Below are 17,740 nucleotides of genomic sequence, written 5' to 3'. Positions count from 1 at the left end.
TGTGTGTATATAAAATTTGTATTATGTCTTTCTTATTTTTCGTATGCGTTACTTGATGTTAATTCAATTACTATTAATTTATTTAAAACTTAATATTATATTATACCTTGGTTCGAATAATTTTATTGAATACCCAAAAATATTCTTCTTCCGCGTAACAATTGAATTTGTTTGCAATTATTTTTAATAAAATTACCATTATCATCCTTCAACATTCGAAAAGCGTTTACCTAATATTATCAATTAAATTCGTTTTTTTTTTTTTTAATTTTAACGCGAGATTATTATTAAATTAATAAATAATCATTACTTGTGAAGGACTTATGTTAATCATCATTGGAAAAATAATCCAAGTAACGCATTCGGGATATCCAAGAATACTGCAGGGACCTTCGTTGTACGATCCTTGATAAGTATAATAACGTTCGCAACGAGTTGCCCATCTCATCCAGCATAATGCATCTAAACAATATTTTCTTTATATATGGAAGGTACTTTTTAGAATTATTTCAAAAGAAATAATTAAAAGAAAATTCTTTCGAAGAATCGTACTGGCCGGAATATTTGTTTCGGATCCTGCATCTGTAACGTGTTTCAAATTTTCGGTAATTTTTTCTAATTGCGGATTGTTTTCCGATCGTCCGACTGGTACCTGAAGAAAAACAAAAAGTAAATTATTTTAACGTTAATTAAAAATTAAAATTATTAAACGTTAGGAAAATTCCATGCAAAATTTATGAATGTAACAATATGTTCCAGTAATTTTTGTCAAAAAAAAAGTTGTTACACGAAGATGAGTTTTATAAATGTTGAATTTTAAAAAAGTTGTAACAGAAGTACTAAACGAATCGTATGAGTTAAGTTGTAGAAAAGAAAAAAACAAACTGGGACATCATGCGCAATCGTTGTTGTTTCGAATATGTATTTCATTAAAACTCGTCAATAATTTTGTTTGCCAAGTGCAATCGAATGAACGTAAAGTAACATACCAAAAATAAAAATGACATAATGCAAATTCCATCCTTTCGATTTAAACAGTCATCGAATGATGGATACTTTCGATTCCAATGTACCATCTGAGCTTCCATCGAAAACCTATAATGACAAATAGAAATAAAAAAAAAAAAATATATATATAGAGCAAGGATGTTCTAAGAATAAAAGAGAAGAAAGAAAAAAGAAATGAATTTATTTCATGAATATATAAAATGTAACCAAGTGCCGTTAATGGTGTGTTCCGAGCCATTGCAGTTCTCCTCGCCCCAACGAAAGTTGCAGATAAAATATTCATAGACGTCGTTGAAAAGCGGCCCGCCAGTAATTGTGGATGGTATTCTGTTACCACCAAGAATTACAGTAGCTAATAAGAGAAAGAGAATACTTAATTGGATCAATATTTAAATAAACGTATTTATTTTTTCTCATTAACAATCATGTTTCCTTTATTACCGACACTTCCGTCGTTTCCTAAAATGGCGTCTCCTTCATTTGACCAATGACCATTTAAAATAAGAGTCGGATATCTTTTCCGACGAATTATATTGTCATTCAAATCTATCGGCGATTGTCCACTTTTTGCCAAACCTTATTACCCATTTTCATTTTGTATTGAATAAATCAAATTTAAATGTTTAATATTAATGTAATGATACTTATCAAATTTTTAGGTTAAGTAATTATGTATTCTACATATTTGTGTTATTGTAGACAAATTTTATTTTATTCTTTTTTATTTTGTTTAATTTTTACCTACCGATTACGCCTTTGTAATATTCTGGAAGAAGAAGTGTCATGCTGTGAAATATATATAAATAAATATCACTTGTGAATTTATATTTAATACGACACTGATTGAAATGCTTAATGGCGGATCGCGTTCAGTGATTAATTAACGATATCCATGATTCGCGTATCGAAACAACGATACGGCTGGAATTAGAAATAAATTCAGAGCCAAATGCCGCAATCATTTTTTATTAATTAATCAATCACGAAAGTGGTACGGTGTAAATTCTGTGCCGTATAAAATTCGTCTACCGCAAGGATGCTGTTGTGGTCTGAAATTATTCACGATTGGATCCCATTTGTAATCGTATATACTTCTGAAAGCGTTCATCTACGTAAAATAAAAGAAAAAAAAAAAAACAAAAAATAAAAAACAAAAAGAAATATAAAATACAAATTAACGAATTATTAATAAATGTTAGATAATTATTGAAGAATCATACTTGATGGGAAGAAATTTTAATGGAATGCGAAATTATAATCCAAATAACGCATTCGTTAAAAGGTGGCACCGTAAGAGAACCCAAATACGTAAAATAACCAGGTTCTGAACAACCCTGAAGCATCCACCACAAACAATCTGTGACAATAATCAACCCTAATAAAATATTGTTCTAACATACTTTTCGTTAAATAATTTGTCTTTTTTTTTTCTTTTTATATATATATACCAGGGGTGACTTCTATACTACTCCCCATTTTCTTAATCTTTGATAAATGATCGGTTACACGTGCAATTGCAGGATTATCTGGCATACCTTGGCAACCAACTACCTGTATTAAGAAATTTTGTGTAATTAATAGTACAAATGATCGATTATAAAAAAGATAATTCATTTATTTTACCTGCATCAAATAGGCAAGTATTGCAATGCCGTCTGATTTGTCGTAACATTTTTCTAATGAACCATATCGAGTATTCCAATGCAATGCTTGGGCTTCCATCGAATACCTAAATTGAAATAATTTAAATAAATAATAGAATGAAATTAGATATTATTGAGATAAAATATTTAAAACGATATGATCAGAATTATTTCGTATTTAATTAAATATTTATCAAGGACACATAAATATCGATATAATATAAACAATAAATTCTTACGTTCCACGTTAGCTGGACCCTAATGTTTAAAATAAAAATCATTATTAATTTATTTATAAATTTTCCTTCAAAGTTAGCAAATCGGTTGGTTAGCTTTTGTTCATTGGTTAAGTTTAATCGAGTAAAAAAACATTTCCTTAGGGTTTAACAGATGCAATCTATCGAATATAATTCGGGTAATTTGTTCATCATCTTCACAAAATGTTATTCATATTTATTATTAAATAAAAATTTACCAAATATTGTCGATAGAATGTTCAGCACCCCGAGAATCGGTTGGGCCCCAACGAAATTGTACGTTTTTTAATTTAAATTCATCATCGTTCAATGGGCCACCATGTATATAAGGTTCGATCGTTTGATTCGACAATTCTATGTTGACTGTAACATTCAACAAGAAAAATTCTACGCGTGTTGAAAATGTTAATACAAATTTACGAAGAGAACAATTATAGGAACCTGTTTTTCCTGTATTCGTTATAATTGCATTTCCTTTTTTTAACCAATAACCGGTTAACAATAAAGGTGGAAACTTTTGAGTCCAAGTATCGATTGTTCTCAAATCAATTGGTGATTGTCTCCACTTTGGTTGACCACTGGATGACGTTGAAATAGTTGTTGGTACATCAACATCTGAAAAACAAAAAATTCTCATCATGTGTCACAGTTAAAAAGAAAAAGATATTTTTCTGATAAATTAATACAAACCTTTACGCGAATCGTGTTTCAATCTTCGTGGCATAATTTTTATTATAACAAGGTCTTGAAAATTAAAATCCAAAAGTAATTTTAAATAATTAATGTGACCGAAACAATTTTAGAATTTAGTAAACATTTTTTAATTTCGTTAACCTATTGATTTCATATTTGTTACATTAATCACATATTGTTTCGTGAAGTTGTTAACGAACACATATCGAAATATTTAACATATCTACTTTCATCTCATTTGACATATTTATCTTTTTTTTGTTTTTTAAATTAAATTATACAGTACTCAACACGAATACAGATAATTTAGATAATTATCGAAATCAAATATTTCAACAAATATAATATATTATTCTCGAATTGATTTTTTGAACTTCTCTATAATTTTCTTTGATAAAATTTCCTTCCTTATTTCTTAACATTCTAAAACACTGTGCTTGATTTTCCGAAATTCGTATAGGTTCTGGAAATATGATCCAAGTTACGCATTCGTGATAGGGCCAAGTGGTAATGGAACCGGTGTAGGTATAATAACCCGGTGTTTGACAAGCTTGTCTCATCCAACTCAAACAGTCTGTAAAAAAAAAAGGAACGAAAAGAATAAATAAAAATAAAAAAAACTGTTTGGACACAAAAATCCTTGAATAAAAAAAAAAAAAAAAAAAAAGAGGAGGAGAAGGAGTCAGGGGCCGGGGGTGGGTGGGTTCTTTTTATTCGTTTTCGTTCAACTATTGGTAAAACATACTGGGTGATATTTTGGCGTTAGCATCCGGTTCGGTGATTTTATACAAATTATCAGTGATCTTTGAGAACAATGGGTGTTCATCCCAAGCAGGAAGTTGATAAACCTGAAGAAAATAGGAACAAATCGCTAGACCGTCCCTTTTGTCCCAACACTGTTCAATCTCTTCGTATCTACGGTTGTAGTGTAGAACTTGGGCTTCCATTGTGAACCATGTTCCATTGAGAGTATGCTCGGCACCTTTACAGTTCGATGAGCCCCAACGAAAAACAACTTCTGAGAGTTCGTATACGTCGTCTGTTAATGGTCCACCTCGAATAGTTGCGGGACTTCTATTACCTTCCAAAGTTATCCCAACTATAATGTTAAATATTACGTTTAACGTTTAGTTAACTTTCATTAATAAATGTTAATAACTAAATTGAAATCTATCGAACGCGTCAGTGAAATTAATGAATTTATTCATTATCTTGCAATAGTATAACATTTATGATTATTTCATTTCAATTTATTATTCTTAAATTATATTACATCTGTTGATAAATTATGTTTCTATATGGGATTTGAAATTTAATATATTTATGGTAACGTTAAGAATAATTTCTAACGAAATTAAAAAATGTATATCTCTTTCGTAGAAATAAATATTAATTATTTCTGATTTTGAACGTTGTCAATAACAACAAATATTTAATCATTATAATTTACCGGTAGAACCTGTGTTCCTAATATTCGCATAACCATCCTGACTCCAATGACCACTCATAGTTAAGGGAGGATATTCAACTCTGAGAACATGATTGTCGTCAATATCCACCGGAGATTGACCCCATTTCGGACTGTCACCTTAATCGAAAAGAGATTAAGGTTTTGTGTGTTGAATTAGGCTAATATTTTCTTCCAGATATTTCATCGATCGAATTCTAATCTTACCGGCGCACTGCATATCGATTACGAATTCTATCGGATATATTTCCTTCTTATATCATCGATTTGACATACTTTTATAGAATTCTTAATTCATCGTACTTTAAGGATTTTGAATTATTTTTCTATAAGCGCGTTCGAGCTTTTCTTATTTGACATGAGAACAATTGAATGAAATCGATATATCGAATATTCCAAAATAAAAGTAATTATATTCGCATAATTGTGTATTTCGCGTTATTATATCAATGTTACTTAACATGAGTCATATTAGTTTTTCAAATTTGATCGAGTTTTATTTGATAATTATAAATATTCCTTAATTGAGATGAAAATATGTTAGGATTTTCGTGGCCCGAATTGATGATAGTATCCGGCAGCTTTATATTCTTAGGTATGAGCGTAAACCCTGATCGATATTAAATAAATTAATAATCTTTAAATTTTGATCAATGCACTTTGCAAAAATGAAAAAGCATTGCTGTCCAGTGAATTAATCAAGTGGTCCCACGTATTTTCCGAAAACTCGTTAATCCAACAATGCAATTCGCCGATCATTTTATTTGGATACGTTGCACATAACGGACCACACACTTGGAAAGTATTTTATCCGGAGAGTAATGGTTACAATCAATCACCGATCAATATAACAACTACTATAGCAATCGAGGAATACGATGAGATCGAATGGATTGGTCACGATGAAGTACCATGCTCTATGATTATGGCAAACGATGGAAATTCTGGTATACTCTATTCGTTAATATCAAATAAATCCATTTCGAAAATTCAATATTATATTTAACTAGTTAATTAGTAAATTGATTTACTAAACTTGTCACACGATTCAATATTATTATTATTATTATTATTACTATTATACTAGAATGAAGCCAAAGTTCCTACATTTATTGTGTTATAAACTGCATAATAGATTGTTTTTTTTTTTTCTGTAAAATATAATACTTTTTGGAAAAATATTATTAATAAAAAACAAAAAAGTCATTCGCCAAATATTAGCAACATATTAACCTTTTCACTGTTACTAAACATTTTCTACAAGTTAAGATTAAACTGTGATTTTCTCTTCTGTGAATATACTTTAAATATTTTTTATACTTATAGCAAGCGGATTTTAATGATTTTTATATTAAATTAAAGTACACTCTTTTTTTGTACGCGTTGAATATTTTGTAGAGTTATGAAAATCAAATGTAAAGTGCAGAAAATGTCTGTGAATCCAATGCTGTAAAGAGTGCATCTTTGCCATTTCTTTGAAAAGTTTTGGTAAATATTTTTTATTCTAAAAGTTAATAGATTTTAATGAAACTTATATTAAATTAAAGTACACTCTTTTGTCTATACGTAGAATACCTTTCCGAGTTATAAATTTAGCATGTAAAGTTCAGGAAATGTCAGAGAATGCAATGCTGTAAATTGTGCATCTTTGCAATTATTTTGAAAAGTTTCGATAAATATTTTTTATACTTTTAGCAAATGGATTTTAATGATATTTATATTAAATTAAAGTACACTCTTTTATCTACGCGTAGAGTACAACTTTGTGTTATAAATCAATTTTCAAAGGTTCATAAAATGGCAAAGAATGCGATGCTGCAATTTTTTCCTACTTTGCCATTTCTTTGAAAAGTTTCGGCAAATATTTTTTATACTTTTWGCAAATAGATTTTAATGATTTTTATATTAAATTAAAGTGCACTCTTTTCTCTACACGTAGAGTACAACTTTGTGTTATAAATAAATTCGCAAACGTTCATAAAATGGCAAAGAAAAGTTTGCGGATCAGGCAATGTGAACAATGCCTGATGGCCAGGCATTGTTAACATTACCGGCCTAGGTTCCAAACCTCCCCCGGCAATGCTAACAATGCCTGGCCTTAGGCAATGTTAACAATGCCTAGTCCGCAAACATTTCATTGCCATTTTATGAACTTTTGCAGATTGATTTATAATGCGAAATGGTACTCTACGTGTAGACAAAAGTTTGCACTTTAATTTAATATGAGTTTCATTAAAATTCACTTGCTCTAAGTATAAAAAATATTTGCCAAAACTTTTCAAAGAAATGGCAAAGTAGGAAAAATTTGCAGCATCGCATTCTGTGCCATTTTATGGACCTTTTCAGATTGATTTATTACTCGAAAAGGTATTCTGCGCGTAGACAAACGAGTGTACTTTAATTTAATATAAATATCATTAAAATCCATTTGCTAAAAGTATAAAAAATATTTACCGAAACTTTTGAAAAAAATTGCAAAGATGCACAATTTACAGCATTGCATTCTCTGACATTTTCTGAACTTTACATGCTAAATTTATAACTYRAWATKGTRTTCTRCGYGTAGACAAAAGAGTGTACTTTAATTTAATATAAAAATCTTTAAAATCCATTTGCTAAAAGTATAAAAAATATTTACCAAAACTTTTCATATAAACGGCAAAGTTGTACAATTTACAGCATTGCATTCTCTGACATTTTCTGAACTTTATATGCAAAATTTATAACTCGAAAAGGTATTCTACGTATAAACAAAAGAGTGTACTTTAATTTAATATAAGTTTCATTAAAATCTATTCACGTTTAGTATAAAAAATATTTACCGAAACTTTTCAAATAAACGGCAAAGTTGTACAATTAAAAGCATTGCATTCTCTGACATTTTAAAACCGAACGAAATTTCGATTCAACCCTAATATTTGATATTTAACAAATTCTCTAAATTATGATGATCTTTTGCAAAAAGGTATTTGAAACTGTCGTTAACAAAAATGAAACAAATGACAGGAAAAGATATGACACCATTTAAACAAAATGATCATTAATTAAAAAGATTAAATGAACATTTTTTTGGTGTGATAACAGTGATAGTATGCGGTACCTGGTGTGGCGATCGTGCGTATCCTTTAATCAAAGGAGGTCCTTTAACTAATACATACAAATTTCATTCTATGATGTTCCATTGGGGACCATCAGATAACGAAGGAAGTGAACATACAATCAACGATGTCCGATATGCTATGGAATTGCAATTCGTTCATGTTAAAAGTGACCTCTTTTCACCTTTTCAAGCAGCTATACTAAACGCCAAAGATGGTGTGGTCATAGTGTCATCATTTTTCAACGTAATCAAAAATTCTCGTATAAAAAAAAATAATAATGAATAAAAATAATGACAATTCGATGTTAATCAAATGTTCGATCATTTTTAGATAATACCTGTTGACAATCCTTACTTGGATTATATAGTCACCAATTTGAGATACATCAAACAACCTGGTAGTAAAGTATATATACCACCCTTTCCCTTATCATGGTTGCATAATACTGAAGGAAATCATTATTACGCCTATCACGGTTCTCTTACTCAGCCACCTTGCAGTGAAATTGTCACTTGGCTTATCGATCCCGTTCCTGTACCAATCTCCTCCAATCAGGTTGACGACGGGTTTTGTTCTTCTTTATAATTAGAAAGAAGAAAAAGAAAAGCTACACCACGAAACAAGACAAAGGCAGACATTCTTTTTTGTTTTCTTTTTAGGTTGCACAATTCCGAGAAATCTGTTCGAATGATGGATTGCTTTTGACTAATTGCAGACCGGTTCAATATTTAAACGGACGTGACGTTTATCATTACCCCTGACCTTGTATTTTTTTAACCCCACCACACCTCCCACCCTCCCTTTTCGTGTAAGATATACGTATCAGGTATTCGTGTACTTTTATGCAAAGGGGTTTATTTTATTTCATTTTTGTTTTTTTTTTTTATTTGTTTGTTTCAGGATTTCTTTCTTCGATGATTAAAACAAAATTTTGGAAATAAAAGTACTGTAATTTACATTCGTATATATGTGTATGTACTGCATATATAAATATTTTTTGTACTTAAAAATACGACAGTAGAAAACGAAGGATCAAATAAAATATACAATAGTTATTATTTTCTTCGTAGCGAATTTAGAAATAATATCAAAAGATTGTGCTTCTATATAGTATTGTCATGCCTAATAAAACATTTTATTATTATTAATTATTATTATTATTATTATTATTATTTTTAATTATCATTATTATTATTATTATTATTATTATCGTACGACGTACAATAAACAATTTTTTCGTCGTACGTTCGGTTAAACACACACAGCATACACTTTCAAACGGGATACACGTACACACATACATTACATACGAAATGGTTGTTTGATTCGTAAACAAAAAAAAATTGGACGCGAAATAAATTAAAAAAAAAAAAAAAATAAAAGATTTGTTAAAGTGATGTTACACGAGGTAGGAAAAATACTTTCAAACACGCGTATCGCAAATACGTAAATGTTTATACGTGTGCGTGTATATGCGCGCGAGCGCTAACGAAGATGACGATGAGAAAGGGGGGGATCGGTCGGTTTAATTTATCATATTTATTTTTTGCGCAATATAAAATATATATAATATTTTCATTGTTTTTTTTTTCTTCTTCTTTTTTATGAGACGAATAATTATTAATTTTGACGAAATATGAAATATTTGTTTTAACCATTGTAACGAAATAAAATGAAATCTAAAGAAAATCGTTGTTAAATCATTCTCATACGTATTCAAAAATTGATTTTGCAAAAGAGAATTGTAAAAAATAATCCTAAAAAGAAAAAAAGAGAATAATATATATATTGAAAGAGAGAGAGAGAGAGAGAGAGAGAGAAAAAAAAAAGAACTAGGTTAGTATAATTTCAAATGACACGTATACTCGTACCGACTGATGCACATGGCATTGCATATTTACAAATTATTGTGTCAGAATTCGTAACATTCAACAGCGTTATCATTTCATATCGGGATAGAAAAAAAATAAAAAAAAGAAGAAGGAACAAAAAATGAATCTCGACGATCACGCAGGAGATTTTAACAACGCCCGTATTTTTTCTATGTATTTACAACGGATACCTTGTTTTTTTTTTTTTTTAATTTTATTTTAATACTTTACGTATTTTTTCTGTTATCTCCATTGGTTCCAGAAAAATTGTTTCACCTTATACAACAAACATACAAATATAAGGGACGGGAATGATTCGGAACGACGACGACGACGACGACGACATTTTTTTCAATCGAATACAATTTTGTTCTTGTTCCTTTTTAAACGTTTTTTTTTGATTCGCATCATTGCTCGTCAAGTTTTTACGTTTCTGAATTTCGTATAGGCATATCCTTGGAAAAAGTTGTCCCACGGGAGAAGATAGTAGTAATCCTGAATCCCTTTCTTCCCTTTGCTATCTTCTTCTTTGAATAGTAGCAAAGAAATAAGTCGGAGAGAAGAAAAAAAAAACGTTTCTGCTTACTTTTCATTCTTTTTTCATTTCGCCGTTCCTATTTTCTTCCATTCAAAAATATCCTCGATATTCCTAGTAATCGTAGAAGAAATTCTTATCTTCTTTCAAAGTTGTGCTCGCATTAATCCGTTTGCATATCTCGAATAGTACGACAAAGGAACGCTGACGTTATTATACCAAATGTCTAAAAGTTAAATATTTTATAGGTTAGGTTTTTCATTATTGAGCTTCCCGCTCATTCTAAAGATATAGGTTATTTTTTATTATTATACTTCGATACTATTATTAGAAATGTTATTTATTATGTTGTTCGAAATGTAATATTGATTTTGTTCGAATAGAAAACAATAGATAATTATATTTCGTATTATAAAATTCACAAAATGTTTTAAACTATAGTAAATCGTCGAATCGAATTAATTTCAATTTGTCGGCCATTTTTTTTGTTCAACGTTTTTATAAGACAATTAACATTCGCTATTATTTTTATTTTGTTCTCGTCGTTGTTTTTTTCTTTTTTTTTTTCAACTGAGCGACCTAAAAAATAGTTGACATCTTTTCAAATACGAAATTTTGAAAAGTAATTCGTTTAACATACGACACATATTTTTGTTCTCGTTGGCACAAGCGTTATTACCCATTAAACGGTAATAAAAAAAAATATATGATACGACGAAAAAAAAATGTTCACTATGATTTTCCATTTTTGATTCGATGCCAACAAAAAAAAAAAGCTACTTGGCAGATCGAAACGCAATAATAAGGTTTTAAATAACGTCCGAAATGTCTACAATGTAAAATGATTTCAAGGTTTAGAATAAATTTAGGTATACGTTGAAGCGACTTAATGTAATTACTTTTCGAACAACCTAATATTATTCAATTTATATGCAATAATATATTGCAACAATGTTTCCCAAATTTTGTCTATTCTCAATACCCTTGCTTAATGTTTACGAATTATGTAAAAATTCTAACAAATTCATCATACGAAAAAAAGTAAAAAGTTATATTATTTTATTAAATAATAATCTAACAAAACAATGAATACCAAGTGATAATAAATGAATGTCAAGTTAATGGCGTAATATTAAATTATGTAACATTTCGGTTATACAAACTTTGGGAATTATCGTATTGCAATATTAATAATAAAAATAAAATGAGATTAAAAAAATGTAGATAAAATGTTAATAAAGGATATGATATAAAAACAACAAGAGAATAAATTACCTGAATACCAGCCATAGCCATGCCTAGGAAAACTAAAGTGAAGCTTTCACTCTGAAGCCAGTTGCTAACTTTTCCTAGGCAACCCTAATGAAAACGACGTTCGTCGATTACTTTAAGTGGAAATACTTTTAGAGCTTTTTCATTAGATAGATAGATAGTTAAAGTAAGAACCACCCACCTCTTTGTGCCGATAACCCTTGTGACCTTCTTGGTCTTCTACTTGACACGCGGCTTCGTCCTTCGGTTGTGGATGAAGCCATGGTTTCTCGTTCTATTGTCATAATCAATGATGATCAATGAAACCAAGGCTCCCCTCAATCATATAACTCACTCTTCTAATTAATTTACTCACGTTTTTGTGAAATACTCTTGAGACTACGCTCATTGGACTACCTGTATTCTTTACCTATAATGAATATCAATTAAATATCCGATAATAATCATAATGAAATTCTTATCACTTAGATTGTTAATCATTAAAAAAGTATAGATGATTCAATATCAAATAATGTGATTGATATTTTATCCAAATTTAATTCGAAATAAATATTATTATATACATATTTATTTATATTACACAAAAGTATTAACGATTAATAATTATCCTTAAGATTATAAAGTTTCATATTGTGTGTGGTCCTATATATTTAAATGAAGTAAAATATATTTCATTAATATTAATCCTATCTCATTTATAATATTACAACCGATCAAAGGACGGATATTTCATACGATTTACAAATGAATGCTGGATAATAATCGATTTAACATTGATTTAAATAATGAATGAAACGATTCTTAAATTATCGTAAAATTAAATAATGAAATAAAAAACACAAAATAAAACAAAAAATATAAGAACAATTGAATTGTGAACTTTTCAACGAGTCATTAATTTTGATACCGAAACGTATGGTCTTTGTTACACGCACACACAGATAGGTGTTAATTTTTGATTAACATTACCTCGGTATTTTTGAGAACGCAGCAAGTGAGCGGAACTTGTCTTCTGCTTCCTGAAATTTGTCCGTCCCTCCACCATGCTGTACCATTGTAATCCGCGTCGCTGTGCACTCCGCAGCAATTAAACTACAATAGATTCATTTATCTGTGTCTCTACGTGTACGCGTAAGTGTAACATGTATATATATATGTGTGTGTGTGTATATGTATGACGAATTCTTCGAAGTAACGCGGATATTTCTTGCGGAATAAATGCGTATTTCGTGCTGAAAAAGCTTGTTCACACGTAAAATAATCGAATTATATATAATACAATTGTTATAATTTAAACTTAACCAGTTATAATTTAAAACAATGAACGATAGATCGTATACAAGGCTATTGTTAGTTAATTCATTTGAAACCTAATGAATAATTTTCAAATTCAAATGAATAATTGTTTGAGAATTTCAACTGATATTTCAGAGAAGAAATCTAGGATATTTCGGCACGTGACTTATTTTTAAGATAACATATTTGTCTCGAGTTTCACGAAGTTAGTTAGTTGAGGTTAGCTGATCATCAAAGTAATTCAATTTAATTTTCTTGAGGAAAAACTCAATTATTGGGAGGAGGGAGGAGAAGGGGGGGCTCATACCTTGTACTGTGCGAAATCGAGACTTTGACTGAACGAATTATCACTGGTCCCGTCGTGGCCATAATCCGTAGACAATTTATCGGACAATCTTTCTTCCAAATCGGAAAGTATTCGATAAGTCATCAGACCACCGATTGCTGCTGTCACTAATTCGGTTACGATCAGGGCGACCAGCATGCTCATGTACTGAATCAAACAACAACATAACAACAACAACAACAAAATACAAATGGATTAAGTAAATGAAAAAGAAAAAAAAAAAGAAAAAAAGAAGAGTATAAAACGATAGAGTTTTGATAAAAATAGATTGTTGACCTTGACACCCCGATCATTGTGGTATCACTCTGTAATATTAATATAACTATAACAATAATAATAGTTTTTCCAATGCGAAATCCGCAACACACGCGGCGTATGCCTGGGGTCGGGGGGGTGATTGGTTTCTATGGGGCTGGGGTTAATTTAAATATGAAACATGTGAAGATAACCTTTCGTTAGATAGAAATGATCTCGAACGTCATTTATTCTTTTCTTATCTAACACAGATATATTATATTATATATTAACCCTTCTTTACATGATTTTTTCTTTTCTTTTAAAATAAATCAGGGTGATGTAATTAATGCTCTAGATTAAAGGAAAAATATTTTAAAAAATTCTAGTGCTATTTTTTTGACAACTGCGTTTTGTTGTACGCAACAGTCGCTTAAAAAGTTGCCAGCAACAACAAATATACGGTACAAGGGTTTTGAGTACCATTTTTTGTTGACTAAATATTATGATTGAAATTTCCATCATCATGCAAAGAAGGGTTAATTAGAAAATAAATATATATATATATATATAAATTATAATATCGTTGTATGTGTGTGTGTGTGTGTATAAATTACTTACAGTGGCAAGGATACATTGATTTCCACGTAGGGCAGCACGACAACCGAAGAAACCAACCATAAATACGGTGAAACCAAGCCCGACCAAACTGTACGCTATCAAATCAATCGTCTCGTGAGGTTTGACATCGGGAACGAAAAGATTCAAGAGGTGTCCTTTGCTCGGTTCCAAGAGTAACCATGCTCCTATTACTAGTACAGTGCAACCAGCCAACTGTCGTAAAAAGGGAGAAAATATTTATTTTTATCCGGCTTCACATTCTCGATCACAGTTAACTGAACTTTCTACAATAATAGTTTTTACAACGAGTGGGGAGAATGTGTGATAGGGCTTCGGGGTGGTGGTGGTGGTGGGGGGGTTGTAAGAAGGAGGGACACGTATCACGACTTTTTCATATTTTTTCATTTTATTTTTTTCTTTTTTTTTTTCTCTCTCTCTCTTCCTCCCCCTCTAATCCATCCCACCCACCCCTCTTCTCATCCACCTTCTCTATTACGCTCGAATGACGCGTATATGCATGCACTTAGGTACACTCGGACTATTTATCGAACGCTCTCATCTTTTTCTCTTTTACGTTTATTCGAATTAAATATTGGAAGAGAGAAAGAGAGAGAGGGAGGGAGAGGGAGAGAGAGAGAGAGAAAAATCGATAGGATTCTTTTGGTTGTTTGCAATATCTCTTCGTTTCTTTTTTCAATAAAATCTCATAAAATCAATTTGTGATATAATATTTTGATTAATTATTAGTTATATATATATATACACATATTGAAATGATCAAATTATTATAATCTTTATCCCGATGATACGTAAAATTAATTTACGAATTAATTTATTAATAGGAATAAATTATATAAAATATAAATTGTACAATAAGAGAAATATATTTGAATTTTACCCATATCAAAAGGTTGAACGTGAACACTGCCACTTTCAAGTATTTCATCCCGATCAATGTAAAACGACAACGTCCAACCGGTCATCAATCTCTGCGAACATACAAGTAAATAGAAAGAATGTGATAAAAAAAAAAAACTTTGTATTATATAAAAAAAAAAAAAAAAAAAACAAGAAAAAGATATCTCTCTTTATTTTTTTCGAGTAGATTCAAAATTATTCTACGTTGACACACGAACGAACGAACGATCGATCGATATTAATAAAAATGTTTTACGTTTCATTTGACAGATTCAATTACACATTGTGGGGGAGAACGGTGTAAAATGTTTTGTTGTTTCCTTTTGAAAGTTTACGTTTTAAGAAGTTATATTTTTTCGCAAATGTGTTTTAATTTCTTTCTGTAAATAAATACGGTTAACTCGTCTGATAATAATATTTTTTAACATGTTTTCGAAACTTTCGTTAGAAATTTGTCAACGTTAAGAGTTCTTTGTTATATACATTCTTAAGTATATATACGTACATATACATATAAATACATATGTACATACACATATATAGAGTGCAAATCACATTGGTCGAGATCAAAGGACTGCACGAAATTCATTAGTTTCCAACCTAAAAGGGTTTATGAGTATGCAAAAGACCGTCACGTGGTAACTTTGAAGTTACACAACCGAACCAAGAATATTTTGTCAACACTTTGCTAAAACCTATTTCCCGTCGGAGTAGAAAATTACCTTAACGAATGGCAAGATGTATTTCCTCGTCGTTTAAGTTTCCCTTTTTAGAATATATAATTTTTAAAAATATAATTTAAAGAAAACAAAAATTCTCTTAAGACGAGATAACAATTTTCTAAAAAAAAAAAAAAAGAGAGAGCTACGATCTATTTTATTTGAAATATAAAATTCAAAACAAATTGATTTTACTTACGCGAAACAACTTAAGGGTATATTAAATTAAAATACAATTTGATATAAAAACAATTATTAATCAAATATTTCAATAACGTTGAGTTAATATTTACAATACTCTTAACTAAGCACTTATTTAAGATTAGTAAAAACGAAATTACCTGTGTGGTTAACCAGTTATTTCCCACGAAGAGTGAATTACCCCGTACTTAAACTTCCGGCTTAACGAGGAACAGCGAAATTAGAATTAAAAAATCACTCTATTTCGCGCAAATGATGGAGAAATAAATTTCAATTAAAAATGATAAGAAAAGAAAATGGAATGATTAGATAAGAAAAATAAAACGGTAAATCAACGTTATTATATGCGTTGGAGAGATAACACACATTAAAATTAATAACAATAATAATAATATTAAATATAAATCAAATATATAAATAATAAAATGAAATATAATTTAAAAAAAATTGTATAATATCAATAAAATACTTGTTACACGTTTCTATCCCGAACAATCTAATCCCAAAAGTCGGAGTACAGTTTACAGGTGGTTCATAGACCGGGGGTTAGGATATCGATCACTTATACTTCACAGAGGATATTTTAGGGTATTTCTTGGATTCCTTGGTAACTCAAAGAACCGAATAGATGAAACAAAGGATAGAAAAGGAAGTGTTAAAACGTAAAAGGTAGACAAAGAGAGAGAGAGAGAGAGAAAAAGAGTAAGAAGGATAGAGATAGGTAGCCAAGCAACGGCACTTTCTCTCGAAGCTGATGCTTTTAGGGATCGATCTGGGTTGAAGAACTGATGTTCTAACCATCCATCTTTTCTCCCCCGTTCTCTTAACTTTCGTATACGACACTTCAAAATAATAATAATAATAATATATCTATTCAAAGAAAAATATTAATAACGCGACGATAGATTATATTATTATTTTTCTTCTTTACAACACATACAACGAATATTATATATATATATTATTATATATATATATATATATATAAACGATGATAATATATTTAAACTTTTTGATTTTATTTATCCCACGGAAAATGGAAAAACAAATTTAAAATAGAACAAAAGGTACAAAAGGTCCCAAAAAATAATAATCCACGTATTGCAACGGTGTTTTTTGTTTTTCTCTCTCTTTAAAAAATCGGAAAAATTAAATGGGCGACCTCTGTCGTTGTCGTCGTCGTCTCGTCGTCGTCCTCGTCGTTTAGAAAATTCCCACGACTGGTTCTCATAATTCGTAATTTCCCGAAAGAGCTGACGCGGATCACTCCAGCCTTCTACGGGTCCCGTTTTGCGCTCGGTCTCTTCATTCCTCTCTTCTTCAGCCCCCTCTCTCTGTCTCACTCTCTCTCATTCTCCCACTCTCTCTCCCTCTCTCTCATACTTTAGTGTTCGAGTTTGCGTTCTACCGATGGTCCAGATATGCGACTGCGTATGCGCCGACGCTTTATCTCATCCCATAGTCGATCCCCGCCCGTAAATGTTACCCCCTAACCCACCACCAACTCACCCCACCCCACCCCACCCCACTACCCAGCCATTTACCACCCTTCTTTAT

General features: G+C 30.4%; 5 protein-coding genes across 7 annotated transcripts; 1 reads left to right on the top strand and 4 right to left on the bottom strand.

Annotated features, from left to right (window-relative positions):
* Positions 1-32: 32 nt before the first annotated feature.
* Positions 33-1,793, bottom strand: LOC106791171 (carbonic anhydrase 13-like). The gene is made up of 8 exons (XM_014756639.1): positions 1,754-1,793; positions 1,450-1,584; positions 1,216-1,360; positions 990-1,095; positions 553-652; positions 311-462; positions 134-230; positions 33-70 (listed from the first exon to the last, which is right to left on the bottom strand). Exons 1-8 carry the CDS (start codon positions 1,791-1,793, stop codon positions 33-35), a joined length of 813 nt encoding a protein of 270 aa, XP_014612125.1.
* A 191-nt stretch (positions 1,794-1,984) lies between these two features.
* Positions 1,985-3,632, bottom strand: LOC106791170 (carbonic anhydrase 2-like). The gene is made up of 7 exons (XM_014756638.1): positions 3,599-3,632; positions 3,350-3,523; positions 3,127-3,271; positions 2,632-2,737; positions 2,457-2,559; positions 2,229-2,365; positions 1,985-2,116 (listed from the first exon to the last, which is right to left on the bottom strand). Exons 1-7 carry the CDS (start codon positions 3,630-3,632, stop codon positions 1,985-1,987), a joined length of 831 nt encoding a protein of 276 aa, XP_014612124.1.
* Positions 3,633-3,933: 301 nt separating this feature from the next.
* On the bottom strand, positions 3,934-5,315 carry LOC106791169 (carbonic anhydrase 7-like). The gene is made up of 4 exons (XM_014756636.1): positions 5,277-5,315; positions 5,052-5,189; positions 4,347-4,700; positions 3,934-4,175 (listed from the first exon to the last, which is right to left on the bottom strand). The coding sequence occupies exons 1-4, from the start codon at positions 5,287-5,289 to the stop codon at positions 3,934-3,936; spliced, it is 747 nt and encodes a 248-aa protein (XP_014612122.1). The 5' UTR covers positions 5,290-5,315.
* Positions 5,316-5,606: 291 nt separating this feature from the next.
* LOC106791168 (carbonic anhydrase 13-like) lies at positions 5,607-8,931 on the top strand. Its single transcript, XM_014756635.1, has 5 exons — positions 5,607-5,664; positions 5,747-6,016; positions 8,154-8,413; positions 8,501-8,725; positions 8,830-8,931. The coding sequence occupies exons 1-5, from the start codon at positions 5,607-5,609 to the stop codon at positions 8,929-8,931; spliced, it is 915 nt and encodes a 304-aa protein (XP_014612121.1).
* A 1,292-nt stretch (positions 8,932-10,223) lies between these two features.
* LOC106791179 (tetraspanin-11-like) lies at positions 10,224-17,482 on the bottom strand. Of its 3 annotated transcripts, none has more exons than XM_014756647.1 (10): positions 17,346-17,482; positions 16,324-16,383; positions 15,244-15,334; positions 14,346-14,558; positions 13,452-13,637; positions 12,818-12,940; positions 12,204-12,257; positions 12,030-12,122; positions 11,852-11,935; positions 10,224-10,802 (listed from the first exon to the last, which is right to left on the bottom strand). In XM_014756647.1, exons 3-10 carry the CDS (start codon positions 15,289-15,291, stop codon positions 10,740-10,742), a joined length of 864 nt encoding a protein of 287 aa, XP_014612133.1. In that variant the 5' UTR covers positions 15,292-15,334; positions 16,324-16,383; positions 17,346-17,482; the 3' UTR covers positions 10,224-10,739. The 3 variants fall into 3 exon arrangements, with proteins under 3 accessions (XP_014612133.1, XP_014612132.1, XP_014612134.1); XM_014756646.1 differs by lacking the exon at positions 17,346-17,482 and adding an exon at positions 16,653-17,100; XM_014756648.1 differs by lacking the exon at positions 17,346-17,482 and adding an exon at positions 16,662-17,100.
* Positions 17,483-17,740: the final 258 nt, after the last annotated feature.

The sequence above is a fragment of the Polistes canadensis genome, unplaced genomic scaffold (assembly GCF_001313835.1).
Source record: "Polistes canadensis isolate GaletaPanama2010 unplaced genomic scaffold, ASM131383v1 scaffold_289, whole genome shotgun sequence".
Classification (NCBI taxonomy): Eukaryota; Metazoa; Arthropoda; class Insecta; order Hymenoptera; family Vespidae; genus Polistes; species Polistes canadensis.
This window is presented reverse-complemented; position numbering and strand designations above follow the sequence as displayed.

Excerpts from the sequence above, each read along its gene's own strand:
- LOC106791171 (XM_014756639.1), bottom strand. The coding sequence starts at position 1,793 with ATGACACTTCTTCTTCCAGAATATTACAAAGGCGTAATCG. Across the intron at positions 1,096-1,215 it reads CACACCATTAACGGCACTTG|GTTTTCGATGGAAGCTCAGA; the intron begins GTTACATTTTAT and ends TTGTCATTATAG. Across the intron at positions 463-552 it reads CGAAACAAATATTCCGGCCA|ATGCATTATGCTGGATGAGA; the intron begins GTACGATTCTTC and ends AATATTGTTTAG.
- LOC106791170 (XM_014756638.1), bottom strand. The coding sequence starts at position 3,632 with ATGCCACGAAGATTGAAACACGATTCGCGTAAAG. Across the intron at positions 2,366-2,456 it reads TAGTATAGAAGTCACCCCTG|ATTGTTTGTGGTGGATGCTT; the intron begins GTATATATATAT and ends TTATTGTCACAG. Across the intron at positions 2,117-2,228 it reads TTAAAATTTCTTCCCATCAA|ATGAACGCTTTCAGAAGTAT; the intron begins GTATGATTCTTC and ends TATTTTACGTAG.
- LOC106791169 (XM_014756636.1), bottom strand. Across the intron at positions 4,701-5,051 it reads TAGGAACACAGGTTCTACCG|TTGGGATAACTTTGGAAGGT; the intron begins GTAAATTATAAT and ends TTAACATTATAG. Across the intron at positions 4,176-4,346 it reads TAACGCCAAAATATCACCCA|ACTGTTTGAGTTGGATGAGA; the intron begins GTATGTTTTACC and ends TTTTTTTTACAG.
- LOC106791168 (XM_014756635.1), top strand. The coding sequence starts at position 5,607 with ATGTTAGGATTTTCGTGGCCCGAATTGATGATAGTATCCGGCAGCTTT. Across the intron at positions 6,017-8,153 it reads GGCAAACGATGGAAATTCTG|TGATAGTATGCGGTACCTGG; the intron begins GTATACTCTATT and ends GTGTGATAACAG. Across the intron at positions 8,726-8,829 it reads TACCAATCTCCTCCAATCAG|GTTGCACAATTCCGAGAAAT; the intron begins GTTGACGACGGG and ends TTTTCTTTTTAG.
- LOC106791179 (XM_014756647.1), bottom strand. The coding sequence starts at position 15,291 with ATGAAATACTTGAAAGTGGCAGTGTTCACGTTCAACCTTTTGATATGG. Across the intron at positions 12,941-13,451 it reads TCGATTTCGCACAGTACAAG|TTTAATTGCTGCGGAGTGCA; the intron begins GTATGAGCCCCC and ends AATCTATTGTAG. Across the intron at positions 11,936-12,029 it reads AGGGTTATCGGCACAAAGAG|GGTTGCCTAGGAAAAGTTAG; the intron begins GTGGGTGGTTCT and ends CGTTTTCATTAG.